Source organism: Phocoena sinus, chromosome 3 (genome assembly GCF_008692025.1).
Source record: "Phocoena sinus isolate mPhoSin1 chromosome 3, mPhoSin1.pri, whole genome shotgun sequence".
In the NCBI taxonomy this organism is placed as follows: domain Eukaryota; kingdom Metazoa; phylum Chordata; class Mammalia; order Artiodactyla; family Phocoenidae; genus Phocoena; species Phocoena sinus.
In genome coordinates this window covers 14,707,890-14,723,254 of record NC_045765.1, presented here as the reverse complement: position 1 = coordinate 14,723,254, position 15,365 = coordinate 14,707,890, and the positions used below count along the sequence as shown (strand labels likewise).

Genomic DNA, 15,365 nt, shown 5'->3' with positions numbered 1-15,365 from the left:
CCAGACACTATAAAACTCTTAGAGGAAAATATAGGAAGAACAAACACTCTTTGACATAAATCACAGCAGCACATTTTTTGACCCACCTCCCAGAGTATTGGAAATTAAAACAAAAATAAACAAATGGGACCTAATGAAACTTAAAAGCTTTTGCACAGCAAAGGAGACTATAAAAAAGATGAAAAGACAATCCTCAGAATGGGAGAAAATGTTTGCAAATGAATCAATGGACAAAGGATTAATCTCCAAAATACATAAACAGCTCGTGCAACTCAATATTAAAAAAACAAACAACCCAATCCAAAAATGGGCAGAAGACCTAAATAGACATTTCTCCAAAGACGACATACAGATGGCCAAGAGGCACATGAAAAGTTGCTCAACATCACTAATTATTAGAGAAATGCAAATCAAAACTACAATGAGGTATCAGCTCACACTGGTTAGAATGGGCATCATCAGAAAATCTACAAACAACAAATACTGGAGAGGGTGTGGAGAAAAGGGAACCCCCTTGCACTGTTGGTGGGAATATAAATTGTTACAGCCACTATGGAGAACAGTATGGAGGTTTCTTAAAAAACTGAAAATAGAATTATCTTATGACCCACTACTAGGCATATACCCAGACAAAACCATAATTCAAAAAGACACATGCACCCTAATGTTCACTGCAGCACTATTTACAATAGCCAGGTCATGGAAGCAACCTAAATGCCCATCAACAGACATATGGATAAAGAAGATGTGGTACATATATACAATGGAATATTACTCAGCCATAAAAAAGGAATGACATTGGGTCATTTGTAAAGACGTGGATGGACCTAGAGAATGTCATACAGAGTGAAGTCATTCAGAAAGAGAAAAACAAATATCATATATTAACGCATATATGTGGAATCTAGAAAAATGATACAGATGAACCGGTTTGCAAGGCAGAAATAGAGACACAGATGTAGAGAACAAACGTATGGACACCAAGGGGGGAAAGCAGGGAGGTCGAGGAAGTGGTGGGATGAAGTGGGAGATTGGGATTGACATGTATACACTCATATATATAAAATAGATTACTAATAAGGACCTGCTGTATATATTTTTTTAATTAAATTAAAATAATGCCTAGAAAATGAGTCAAAAGAAAGATATGAAGAAATTTAACAGACCTAAATGTGAGGTGCCACACAGGTTGGAGAGGGCAGGATATATTGTAGAAGCCTTCTAGAGAGCCTACTAGCAACTCCTCATGAGGCAGTGTTATACTGGAGTTAAGGGGTGGGTGGTGGGTTACACTGGACTGTATCTGCATTGGGTTTTCCTGCCTTTAAGCTCTTTGAACCTCACATTCTCGTCTTTCAATTGGAGACACTGATATCTACTCAGTGTAGTTTTTATGAGGCCAACTGAGATAACCCAACGTAAAGAACATGGAAGAGCAGTGGTACACGGTAAAGTGCACGTATCAGTGGGTATTTTTGTGGTAGGCACATATATACAATGGAATATTACTCAGCCATAGAAAGAAACAAAATTGAGTTATTTGTTGTGACGTGGATGGACTAGAGTCTGTCATGTAGAGTGAAGTAAGTCAGAAAGAGAAAAACAAATACTTTATGCTAACACATATATATGGAATCTAAAAAAAAAAAATTGTTCTGAAGAACCTAGGGGCAGGACAGGAATGAAGACACAGACATAGAGAATGGACTTGAGGATGTGGGGAGGGGGAAGGGTAAGCTGGGATGAAGTGAAAGAGTGGCATGGAAATATATACACTACCAAATGTAAAATAGATAGCTAGTGGGAAGCAGCCGCATAGCACAGGGAGATCAGCTTGGTGCTTTGTGACCAGCTAGAGGGGTGGGATAGGGAGGGTGGGAGGGAGATGCGAGAGGGAGGAGATATGGGGATATATGTATATGTATAGCTGATTCACTTTGTTATAAAGCAGAAACTAACACACCATCGTAAAGCAATTATACTCCAATAAAGATGTTAAAAAATTTTTAAAAAGAAATACATTTGGTCTTTGTCCCCCATTCCCAGCTCAGAGGTCCTAAAACCCTGGGGATTTCCTGAGTAATAGGACTGTCTCTTGTTATTCAAAGGAGACCCTTTTGATCACACCTGAGTTTATGCTAATGAGGTAACTTAAGGTCGGGCCCCTAGATAGGCTCAGATGGGCTGATCATCAGAAAGCCCAAGTGATTAGAAAGTCGGAACTTTCAGTCCCATCCACCAACTTCCAGGAAGGAGAGGGGAGGAAGGCTGGAGATTAATCTCTATAAAATCTCTTGAACAATGAGATTTGGAGACCTTCTGGGTTGGTGAATATATCCACATGCCAGGAGGGTAAAGCACCCCAACTCCATGGGGATAGATGCCCCTGGGCTCCAGACCCTTCTGTACTTCACCCTATGTGTCTCTTCATCTGATTATTTGTACCCTTTATAAAAAATGTAAATGTAAGTAAAGTATTTTCCTGATTTCTGAGAGTCATTCTAGCAAATTTTCCCACCTGAGTAGGGGGTCGTGTGAATCCTCAATTTGTAGCCAAGTCAGAAAGAAGTGTGAGTAATCTGGGGACCCACTACTTGCAATTGATGTCTGACATTGGCAGGGGTTGGTGGAGGCAGTCTTTTTGGACTGAGACCTTAGCTAAAGGGTCTGCAATAACTCTGGGTACTTAGCATCAAAATCGAATTGACTTGTAAGACACCCAGTTGGTGTCTGCAGAGAATTGGTTATTGGTGTTAGAAACACCCCCAAAATGTGTATTATTGTCGACTGCAGACATCCAGTAGAACTCATGATCTAATGTGATTGCCAGAAATATAAGGAAATCCCAGGCTTCACCAGTGACAGTATAGTGCCCTGCCACAGGAGGTGAAAGTTCCACCACTCATCCTTACGAGTATCAGGTTCAGGTCTGGGCATTGTACTTCGAATAGAGACATTAACAGACCAACTCTCACCTAGGACAACATAACTAAATAGGTGAAGGTGCTAAGCCATGTCCTAGTTAAGGGTTTAGAGACAGCCAGGCAAAAGATGAGAAGACCTAGAGTGTGACTGGTGTCTCTGAGGAATTCAGATCAGCATCTCTTAGCAGAACCTAGGGAGCAGAACAAGGACCAATGCACAAAAAACAAAGAAGGGGCTGCATAGAAATAAGAACTGCAGGCAGTGTAGCAATGACTAGCATGCCTAGAAATTTTTACCCGTAAAATGGGTGACTACCCACGTGAATGTCTTAGAAGCAAATGCTTCGCTGCTTCACTGGGCTGCACAATTCCTAAGCTTTCTTTCAACTCTGAGAATCTCCACTTCTATATGTAATAGAGAAGAACAAATCTGACTCCATATTAGATCTGGTTCTTTTACTTTAACCTTTGTGCCCTGTTGCCTGTGCTTAGTCATGCTTTGCCCCTTTGTATAAGAATGTTGCCTGTAGCCTGAAATATACAGAATAGCCTATTCTCAAGGCTCTGACTTTTAAGAGTCATCCACGTGCAGATAAAAAGTTACAGAATACAGGGTAACATTTGTCTTGCTGGAGGTTTATGGGAACAGTGTGACCTGACCTACATGGACAGTGCAAGAACAAAGGATTATAACACCAAGAAGTCTGCAACAACCACCCACGCCCTTCCCTCAACTTGCCTGTAAAAATGTTTGCTGAAACCCTTAAAGGAGTGCAGGGTTTTGGGGTACATGAGCCACCCATCTCATTGCATGGCCCCGCAATAAACCTTTCTCTACTCCAAACTGCAATGTTCCAGTTTGTTTTGCCTCACTGTGTGCTGAGCACACGGACTCGCATTCAGTAGCATAGACATAACTAACTTACTAGCAGTTGGTAGGATCCAGTGCTTCAAACTACTTCAGATATTGTCTCTTCCATTCTTTACCCTCAACTCCATCTGATTAATCTTTTTTAGAGTAACCCCCATTCACATTTTCCAAACAATGTATCCCTAAAAATAAGTTGCCTTATTGCTGAGACACTCATGAAGACTTACCCCAGTTTCTGCAGGTTACATTGTGGATTCTTTGCTTTTTCACATAAAATTCCAACTCCTGCGTCTCCCAGAGCATTTTCTCCCAAGTAGAGTCTGGTCAGGGAATGGTTGGTGCTCAGAACAGATGCGAGATCGTCACAACACACCGATGTGAGACAGCAACTGACCAACCTTCAGAGATGGCAGAATGTCACAACACCTCTCTCATCCCACTCCCCACTCTGCTGTGACTCAAGAAAGCACTTGTCCTGCCTTTGCCTACAGTCCAGTCCACACGTAGAGCACATCCAAGCCCTTTTTTAACTTTTTGCTTCTTTTTCTGGTTGGTATAATAGCATGTAAACACTTTCCAAGCTCATGCAATGTGACAACATCTTCCCAGATCTCTACATGTATTTTTATTGGGGCAAAATATGCATAACATAAAATTTACCATTGTAAACATTTATAAGTGTTCATTTATAAGTGCTACAATTCAGTAGCACTTAAGTAACATTCACATAATTGTGCAACACTACCGCTGTTTATCTCCAGAACCCTTTTCATCTTCCCAAACTGAAACTTTGTACCCATTAAACAATAACTCCCAATTCCCCTCCCCCGAGCCCCTGGAAACCACCATTCTACATCTTGTCTCTATGAATTTGACAATTCTAGGTACTTCATATAAGTGAAATCATACAATATTTGCCCTTTTTCTTCTGGTTTATTTTACTGAATATGTAGTCTTGTTTTGCTTTGCTTTGGTTTTTTATAATAGCCACCCTAATGGGTGTGAATCAGCCCTACCATTTTCAAGTGCTTTCTTGTCTTCTTCAAAATTCAAGTCTCCCAGAAGCATTTAATGAAGAGCCGCATAGAATGTCAAGTGTCCGCATTGCTTTAGCAACGTTTTGCCTATTCTGTGTGGACCAAGGCCCTGTCATCAAGTCCAAAAACTCTTCTATAGCAATGCAGTACATTGGTTTTATTTTCTCAGCTAGGTTGTAAATACCTTAAAGGCAAGCATGACATTTTGGATTTTTTAAGTTCCCCTCCAGGGCTGAGTATATGGCTTTTACTACAACAAACACTAACTGAATTAATTATTGACAAACACCCAGAGATAAACAGAGGGAATCCTCTGAGCAGCAAAGGCCATTCTCACACTAAAATTCCAAACCATCGTGACTCATTGAAGCCACAGCTCATACTTCTTGAGGGAAATTAGTTCAGACTCACCAGAGCTTCTTCAGCTTGCAAAATAGATGCCTCAGTCCCACACACAAAAGTCTGATTCCAAAGTCTCCCAGGGCATTGTGGCTCAGATCCAGTTCCACCAGCTTCTGATTGTTGCTCAAGACCGAGGAGATGTTGAAGCAGCACTGATGGGAAAGGCAACACTGCCCCAACCTTCATGCCAAGCAGAGAAACAGAAAACGTCAGAACTTGGGCTACTTTCCCGTCACTGCTTTCTGGTCTAGATTGGTTTTTAGCACCAGGAAGGGGCACTGTGTTCTCATGTTCCAAAGAGTAAGTTATAACTAAATTTTTATGAAAGAAAGTATCATCTTATCAGAACTCCTGACTACAGCTCAAGGCATATTGAGAAGTTAGCTGTTGGGCTCACTGGCTCACAGTCTGACACCACAGCTGCCAGTGAACACCCTCCATAAATAATGGGCATATATATGAGTATATAAATGGCAAGTTCCTGCTTTGTAAATGAAAACACTGGTGAACCTATGGGCTCCACCTCTTTACCACATGTTCCTAACAGCTGAAATTCCTTCAGACGGATACTGTTCTCTCTAGGGTTGTACCCATCTACCTTTTCTCTTTGCCAACCTTGTCCCTGCTATACTGTTTGATGATTTAATCCCAGCCCTTCAGCTAAACTGAAGGAGCAAGCAGCCCTGATTCTTGATTTGCTTTGTACACACAAACACACACTCCGTCACCACCATCCCCAGCACCAACAACAATTAGTCCCTATCAGAGGAGCGAGAACAATATTCCAGCTCATCTCCAGGCGAATAGTTCAAATGTCCTGGGGCTTGTTGGATCATCTTCTCTGCCTCCATTTCCACACCAACTAGAAGCGAATGGGTAATAGATCTCATCTGCAAAACATCTCATTCTCACCCATGTCTCCCCATTTGTGTCTCACTTTCTGGAATCACACAGGAGCACCCACAGGGGCGATGGGGAGAGTGGCATGGGATGATGGTGGAGAGGAAGGTTAAATGTCAAAACCAGCCAGAGCCTTGAAGGCAAGAAGAACAATTTATAATTTGTCAAAAGAGCAAAGATAAAGCACTTAAGCCATGATCAAAGTATAATTTTCTAAATAACACTCTGTGTTTTGTACAGAGACGGATTGGTGAGTGGCAAAAGTAGATGCAGGGAGACCAAACAGCCAACATTCATTCAATATGTATTTTTGGCCATGAACACGTGGTAAGAACAATGTCTCCAGACATTATAGAGACAATTGCAGAACAAACATGAATCCTGTCATGAGAAGTTTATGGTCTTAGAGTCTATTGCACTATCCAGGCAAATCATGGTGGTTGTTGGACCTGGGCTGGTGGAGTTGAGATAGGCTGGGACCTGGGACTCTTTACTGCAGTACTTGCACCTGGACAAATGTCTGCTCAAGCAACAGAATACAAAGAAACTATACGGGACTAAACATAACTGTGTTCATGTGTGCAGTTGGGGCAAATTATGAACAATAAGATACAAAAAAGTCAAAACCCAACTGCCATTTCTGAGGTGCCAGGAGCAAAAGCAGGGTACTGCGCATGATCCCTGAACACAGCACCACCAAGGGGGTGGCAGACCACCTAAGCCACACCTCTGGCCCCTACCCTCACCCTATTTAAGGGACCAGCTCACCTCCCCTCAGGGTGTGAGCGAGGGCCCCTGTTACTTGTTTTTGCTCCCTTGTGCTGTAGCACGAGCCCCAGTAAAGCCTTGCCTGAATTCATATCTGGCCTCTAGTTACTTTCTGTTGATTAAGGAGTCTAAGGACTCTAGTCAGTAACAGAGTGAGGATGAGGAAAAGTGGACAATGGTTTGTGTAATAGGTAAAATAAGACTGGTGATGGAGTGGTTATGATGAACAAGAGAGGAAGGAATGAAAATCTCCTGGAGTGGTGGGCTTTAACACTGGCTGTGTAGCTCATCAAAAATGCAGATGTGTGATGGAAGACGGCTGGAGGGGTGGCCAATACAACTGTGTGCTCAACTCAGGGCATGCGGGTCTGATTCACAGTGTGGGCTCACAGCAAGCATTTTATTAATAAATCTACAAGAGATTCCCTGTGACAATTTAACATATGCAAACTATTTTGATGGGTTCCAGCCCAGGTAGCCATTGCTGTATTTGATGAAACTCTTCAAATCTCATCGGTAAGCATGGCTGATGAAGAAATGGAAGATACTCAAAGTCACGTCCTTTCATAACACCAACAAATGACTTAATTTCAGTTCCCCTTTATTCTTCCCCATCTTAAACTTCCCAAACAACTGTCCTCCAATCAATTTTGCCTTCCCATTTGCCATGGGCTGAATTGTGTCCCCCCCAAATATTTCATGTTGAAGTCTCAACACTTAGGACCTCAGAATGTGACTATATTTGGAGACAGGGTTTAAAAAGTAATTAAGTTAAAATAGGTCATTAGGGTAGGCCCTAATCCAACATGACGTGTTCTTGTAAGAAGAAGAAATCAGACACACACAGAGACCATGTGAAGACACAAGGAGAGGACAGCCAAATACAAGTCAAGGAGAGAATATGCAGAAGAAGCCAACCCTTCTGACAACTTCATCTTGGACTTCTAGCCCCCAGGACTGTGAGAAGATTAATTTCTGTTGTTTAAGGCTCCCAGTCTGTTGTACTTTGTTATGACAACCTTAGAAAACTAATCACTAATCTGGTCCTTCTTCTCCCTTTCTCTCTCTCTCTCCCTCTCTCTCTCTGTCTCTCTCTCTCACACACACACACAGACACAGACACAGACACACACGTGTTCTTACCACAATCTGCGAATGTTACATCCAGGTTGCTGGAGTGTTTCACATAATACCTTCATCCCTGGGTCTCCCAGGGTATTGCCACTGAGGTTCAATTCAGTGAGGTTCCAATTATTGCTCAGGACTGAGAAGATGCCCCTGCAAATGCTGGAAGTGAGATAGTTCACCAATCTAGAAATTGGAAGGAAGGAAGGTCAGAAAACAAAGTCAATCTCTAAGAATAGCAAACTGAAGCAAGGGGCCAGAAGTGGCTGACACCAGTTCAAAGGCCTCCTGGGAATTAAGAAATGAGTCACAGAACAAAAGATTGTGCACTGAGGAATGAAAAAGGTCAGAGGAGGGCTTCCCTAGTGGCGCAGTGGTTGAGAGTCTGCCTGCCGATGCAGGGGACGCGGGTTCGTGCCCCGGTCTGGGAGGATCCCACATGTCGCGGAGCGGCTGGGCCCATGAGCCATGGCCGCTGAGCCTGCGCCTCCAGAGCCTGTGCTCCACGGTGGGAGAGGCCACAACAGTGAGAGGCCCGCGTACTGCAAAAAAAAAAAAAGAAAAAGGCCAGAGGAGACTTGGTAAGACTGTTCTACACACCTATGATTCAAAGAGCCTATGATGAATGGATAAAGAAGATGGGATGTATACACACACACACACACACACACACACACACACACACACAATGGAATACTACTCAGCCATAAAAAATAATGAAATTTTCTCATTTACAACAACATGGATGGACTTGAGGGTATTACGCTAAGTGAAATAAGTGAAAGACAAATGCTATATGATATCACTTGTATGTGGAATCTAAAAAATAATACCAATAAACTTATTTACAAAACAGAAAGAGACTCACAGACATAGAAAACAAAGTTATGGTTACCAAAGTGGGGGAGAGGAATAAATTAGGAGGTTGGGATTAACATATACACACTACTATATATAAAATAGATAACCAACAAGGACCTACTGTAGAGCACAGGGAATTATATTCAATATTTTGTAATAACCTATAAGGGAAAAGAACCTGAAAAAAATATATATATATATACATATGTATGTTTCTGAATCACTGTGCTGTACACCTGAAACTAACAGGACACTATAAATTAACTATACTTCAATTAAAGAAATTAAAAACTAAATTAAATTTAAAAATAATGAAATTTTGTTGTAACAACATGGATGAACTTAGAGGGTATTATGCTAAGTGAGGTAAGTGAAAGAGAAATACTATATGATATCACTTATATGTGGAATCTAAAAAATAAAACAAACGAGTGAGCACAATGGAAAAGAAACAAACTCACGGATACAAAGAACAAACTAGTGGTTACCAGTGGGGAGAAGGAACGGGGAGGAACAAGATAGGGGTAGGGGATTAAGAGGTACAAACTACTATGTGTAAAATAAATACACTATAAGAATACATTGTACAACACAAGGAATATAGCCAATATTTTATAATAACTATAAATGGAATGTAACCTTTAAAACTTGTGAATCACTATGCTATACACCTGAAACATATAATATTGTACATCAACTGTACCTCAATTAAAAAATAATACTAAAATTAAAAGTAAAAAACAATTAAGAAAGAGCCTGTGACTTTGGCTGACTGTGAATACCCTCTGGCCCTTCCCTCAGGCATCCTTCCTCCCTCAACAGTCAGCTGTCCTGCCCATGGCCCTGGACACTCTGCTAAGTGACCCAGAGACCAGTTCTCACCAGTTCTGCACAATAACATCAGCAGTGCTCTCGAAAATCCCTAGGCCAAGCCATAGGAATAAAGTCAGAATCTCTGAGGTGGGACCAAGCATATGGATATTTTTAAGACTTCCAGGTGCTTCATGACATTTTTTTTTCTTAGATTCCATATATATGTGTTAGCATACGGTATTTGTCTTTCTGACTTACTTCACTCTGTATGACAGACTGTAGGTCCATCCACCTCACTGCAAATAACTCAATTTCGTTTCTTTTTACGGCTGAGTAATATTCCGTTGTATAACTGTGCCACATCTTCTTTATCCATTCATCCGATGATGGACACTTAGGTTGCTTCCATCTCCTGGCTATTGTAAATAGAGCTGCAATGAACATCGTGGTACATAACTCTTTGAATTATGGTTTTCTCAGGGTATATGACCGGTAATGGAATTGCTGGGTCGTATGGTAGTTCTATTTGTGGTTTTTGAAGGAACCTACATACTGTTCTCCATAGTGGCTAAAGCAGAAACGAACACACCATTGTACAGCAATTATTCTCCAATAAAAATGTTAAAAAAAAGACTTCCAGGTGATTTCAAAGTTCAGCTCTTGTGAAAATGCAGATTCTGACTCCATGGATCTAGGATCAGGCCTGCAGTCCTGCACTTCTAACAGGCACCAGGTGGATGCCCACGCTGCCGGCCCTTCGAAGGCTCTAGAACACGCAAAGCAAGCTCCTGCCCTGAGAAGAAGGCAGCTGTCATCTCGCAAGATGGGCATCAGGCTTGTCATCAGGAGTTTTAGTCTGAGTCTCCGCTAGCCTTCCTCACAGCTGTGTGATCTCTGTCAGATGTCTTGTTTACTCAGCTTCAATTTTAGAGCCCTAGAGAGCAGATCTTCTCCTCTTAGTCTCCCTCTCTCTTTCTCTCCCTCTCCCAACTTCTCTCTGGCTATTCTGAACTATTTGCCATTGTCAAAATGTACCCTCCTTTCCCACCTCCCACCCTTTGAACCCACTGTTCCCTCAATCTGGGCTGCCCTTTGCACATCCACGGCTCTCTCACGCCCCACCGTTCAGGGTCCGGCTGTTCAAGGGCTCCACCCATGTGCTCTAGGGGCACTCCACTGGTGTTCTTGCCAAAGCCCATCCTCTCTACCATCTGCCCTTGTTTCCTGCCTGTTCCCACAACCCAACTGTAAGTCACTGTGAGCAGGACCTTGGTCTTAGCCACCACTGAAGCCCCAGCGGGTGGTCCTTGATGACCCGACAGTAAATAGAAAAGTCATCCTGGCAGTGGTGCTGAGGCAAAGAGAGGGAGCCGAAAATGTATTGCTGCCAGTGAAAGGGTCAGCTCTCTTTCTCCTTAATTTTGTCCTATGTCAAGTGTCTTCTATAGCAGTTAAACCCAAGCATTCACAGAGCAGCCGCCTCCCCACAGCCACTGTAGCTGTGGCAGTTTCTGTGCAAGGATTTAGAAGTCAAGTAACTCAATCCCTTCACTGTACACACAGAGCAACTGGCATCCAACCCCCTAGCAAGGGGGTGAACAGACCCTGAAGGGGGTGTTGTTGATAAATGCCTGGCTGCAAACGCAAGTTGGGAGCCTTGGAGCACTCTCTCCTTTCCAGCCCTATTTCCCTCGATTTCCCCTCATTGATTGTTCCAGTGAAGCCATGTCCCTCCCCATTTTCTCCAACATAAGTCCTCTTCCTCAGACCATATTCATGCTTTCTTCCTACAAGAACCCATTGCACAAATCCCTTTACCTTCTCTTCCACTCACACACATCTTATCAATCCTTCACGGCAGGCTCAAACTTCACTCCTCCAAGAAACCTCCCCCAAGCATCCAACACTGAGGGCCCTCTGTCCTCTGCACTCCCGGGCAGAGTCAAAGGGGTTGTTTTGCCCCTTAGGTACTGATAGGGTATTATGCACTAAAGCCCCAAGTACATTACAAGCAATTTGAGTTTACGAACATTTTTATTCCATTCTTTCCCCCACAGAATGCCTTGTGCTAAATTGGCATCCACCAAACATTTGCTTTTTGTTTCGTTGGCTTTTTCTCATGGCGTTTGTCCACCTACCCTTTCTCTACTAGTCAATGTCTGCCAATGAAGGGGTCTGGTAGAAATGAGCGGTGGTGGCATTATTATGTACCTGTGGCAACTGCATTTGCAAGACAGTTAAGAAGGAAGGAGAGAGAGCGAGAGCCAAGAGATAGGTGGCTAGAAAATAGAAGACATATACTACCACCTGCCTGAAGCAGAATCTCCTTACCGCTGAGAATATGTAACATGAGGATCAGAGAGGACACAATGGTTCACATCAGAGTGTTGAACTTCCTCCTCTTTCTCCTCCTCCTCTTCCTCTTCCTCCTCCTTGGATGAGTTATGGAGCAATCTCAGCGAAAGTGATTCCATGTGGTGGCAGTTCTCAATACAAAAAGAAGAAACCACATGGTCCATTCTGGTGGAGAGCTTGATCTCAATTTTGGGGAAGTAGCCCATGGCCCTTTGCACAAAGTCCTCCTCCTGCATCTCATACAAACAGTAGAACAATTCCAGCTGGCTGGGCTCAATCTGTAGCATCTTGGCCTTGGCTTTTGCTTCAATCCATTTTAGCAACTCCAGCCTGATTTTCTGAGAGATCTTGCAACTCAGTTTTTTCTCCAGGTAGGAGGTTCTCTCCTGGTTTATAAGGCCAAAGAGAAAACGGACAACAAAAATCAGATACCCTTTTTCAAACTTGCCGTAGTTTTCGAGAAGGACCCTCACATCTCGGTTGGGAAGCTTCAAATTACTCCACTGCATGTTCCTCATCTCCCCCTGATTCTCCTCTTCCAGCAGATAGTACATGGCAGCAAAGAACTCCTGGAAGGTCATGTGGATGAAGCTGTAGAATTTCTCACAGTCCACTTCCTTTTGGAATAGGTTCATCCTCAAGAAAGCAGACACATCTGCCTTCTGCAGGCCGTGATTCCTGAGATCACACTCCTCAAACAGGATTTTCTGGTTCCAGATTCCATCTGCAGCCAATGAACAGAGACCCCAGAGGGTGGCAGAGTTGTGGTGCTCCTGGCTCCCTCCTTGGGACTGCAACAAACTGGAGAGGAAGAAGATGTACACTGCAGTGGTGGTCTTGGACGTCCGAGCAAGACTCTTGCCACTGTCCATTTGCTGTTTCAGCCCCGTGCACACAATCCAGCAGACCAGGGGAATAAAGCACATGGTGAAGAGGATCTCGTTCTCCTGAATCAGCCTGAAGGCTTCCCTGGCTTGCTGCTCATCTGAGAAATACTTAAAGAAATATTCCTTCTTTCTGACCTCTGAGAAACCCAGGATCTCCACATGACGAGCCCGGCCCAGCAAGTGCTGAAGTTTCTCCAGGGCCACAGGTCTTGTGGTGATGAGCAGAGAGGCCTCGGGAAGCAGTCTTTTTCTGATGAGACTGCTCAGGAGAATGTCTCCCCGCTCCACCTTCTGCCAGTTCGTGCAGAGTGCTTCTGTGTGCTCATCAAAGGCACCTTGAAGCTCATCAAAACCGTCCATAAGGAAGAGGATCCTGGAAGGTTTGCTCACAATCTTGCCTATGGGTGGGTTTGGGCCAGGGCAGCAGCTGGCGATCAGGTCCCCCAGGCTCCTCTGCATCCCAAGGCTCACCTCCCGACAGTGAATGTAAAACAAATAGTCAAATTTGTCCTTGTAAAGTTCCTCTGACGCCCAGTCCAACATGATCTTCCTGGCCAGTATTGTTTTGCCAATGCCCGCTGCTCCCTGGAATACCACCGTGTGCACAGGCTCAGAGTACTGGTCCTCAGGATCAAAAAGCAATTCCAAGTTCATGGAACTCACGGGGCCATCCTGCATCTTGGCTGAGGTCCTACCAATGGCCAGGAGCTCATGTTCTCTCTCCTGCTGGCTCCGATGTTCCTTGATGAGACGCAGCCTGGTGAAGCGTTTGTTGAGGTTCACGCTCTCACCCAGACGGGCGTTCCTGTCTTTGATACACTGGAATCTGCTTCTCACATATTTTCTGTACTTCTTACAGTAATCTGTGGCAGAGACAGAAAGTTAGATTTTGGAAGAAGCCTGAGCACATCCACCAGAGATGAGCTATCAACAGGGGCTGGTGGTCTATAAGGAATGGTAACTGGAATTGAGGAACAGGAGTTGCAGTTTCTCTCCACTTCCTGGGTATGAACAGCCCCAGAAAATCTAGGGTGTCAAAATCTTCCTAGACACGGTTAAACAAAAGAACAGCAAAGCGCCATATGAACTGGCCCTGGCCAGAAGATCCTTTTTATTCAATCTTGCTCCTTTAGGTAGTCTGCAGCTCATGCCTGATAAAACCTGAAACACTCAATTGCCTCCCCTTGGTTCTGGGACTCCAAGGAGCCAAGCAAACATGAATCTATTCCTTAAGCTGAAGTGGATTTCCTGAGACAGGCCTTTTCACCCCCGAGGGGCAGAAACATGTTAGGATCACCAAGTTATCCACCTTCCTAGCTTCAAGTACCTACAGAACCAGGTCTCCAAACCCAACTAGAAGTGCCACCCCCATTACTTACCTTTCTTTTTTTTACAAATAGAGATTCTGGAAAGGTACCCCAGTAAACCCATCCACTCCTCTTCAAGGCTTTCCTCCTGGCTTATCACAGAAACATTTGCATTGTCTGAGAGTAAAAGGAAGAAAAATTCAAAGTGTCAAAACCCAGGACTCCTGATTAAGGTGATGTCATTGAGATCCAATATCTAACACATGGCACAGGTCAAAGGCACCTGCCCTGAACATCTCCCAAACCAGAATACAGCTCAGTCGAATGTCCAGTTGGGGGCATCCCTGTACTCCTAATTTCAAAGCAATGGATACCACCCAGGATTATGTCCACACTGTATCCAGTCTTGGAATCTGTCTCCCAAGCCTGGAAATCAAACAGTAAACATGTGAGGCATCAAGGTTTCTTATCCTCATTTGTCTTTGGCAGACTCCCTCCCTGGTGCTCTGGTTTTGAGCCCATCCCACACACGTTCCAATATCCCCAAGACGGCTAAAGGCCAGCAATATCATCCTTCCTTGACCCCAAACACCTGAAATTCATCTTACCCATATCCTGAGTCTTCAAGAGTAAGAATAACTAATCTGGCTTATGTCTATTTCTCTATTTCAGTATTCAGAATCCTGGCTGACTTTAGATTCACCTAGAAAGCTTTAAAAACACTGATTCCAGGACTCCACCCCCGGTGATCCTTTGTCAATTCTCTGAGGTGGAGCCCAGGCACCATAATATTTTAAAAGCTCCAACATGCATCCACAGTTGAGAATCACAGATCTAAACAATCGCTGAATAACACATCCCAAAGAAGCATCTCATAGGAGAAATTAGACACAGTAGAATAAGAGCTAGGCACTAAGGGAAACACACGGGACAGAAAACTTTAGGTGGGCAGGAACCGAAGAGCTACATAAAGGATTCCTGCTAGGTGTCTACTTATTCTGAATGGCAATGCTGTTCATCCAACACACACAAAACAAAATCGAAACATTAACTCCAACCAAGACTAAAATTTATTTCTTACCTAAAACCTAACCCTAGCCAGCACCCCCCCCAAA

At 43.5% G+C, this 15,365-nt stretch overlaps 1 protein-coding gene across 9 annotated transcripts in view; it reads right to left on the bottom strand.

Annotated features, from left to right (window-relative positions):
* Nucleotides 1-15,365, bottom strand: part of NLRP3 (NLR family pyrin domain containing 3) — a 55,538-nt gene that overhangs the window by 35,117 nt on the left and 5,056 nt on the right. For all 9 annotated transcript variants that reach the window (XR_004349280.1, XR_004349279.1, XM_032627466.1 and 6 more), the window contains 5 exons: nucleotides 14,323-14,427; nucleotides 12,033-13,806; nucleotides 8,046-8,213; nucleotides 5,244-5,414; nucleotides 4,023-4,193 (listed from right to left, as the gene is read on the bottom strand). Coding sequence is in view for 7 of the 9 variants with exons in the window: in XM_032627466.1 (XP_032483357.1) it covers nucleotides 4,023-4,193; nucleotides 5,244-5,414; nucleotides 8,046-8,213; nucleotides 12,033-13,806; nucleotides 14,323-14,427 (2,389 nt within the window). In the remaining 2 variants the exon portion in view is untranslated. The remainder of the gene's footprint in view (nucleotides 1-4,022; nucleotides 4,194-5,243; nucleotides 5,415-8,045; nucleotides 8,214-12,032; nucleotides 13,807-14,322; nucleotides 14,428-15,365) is intronic.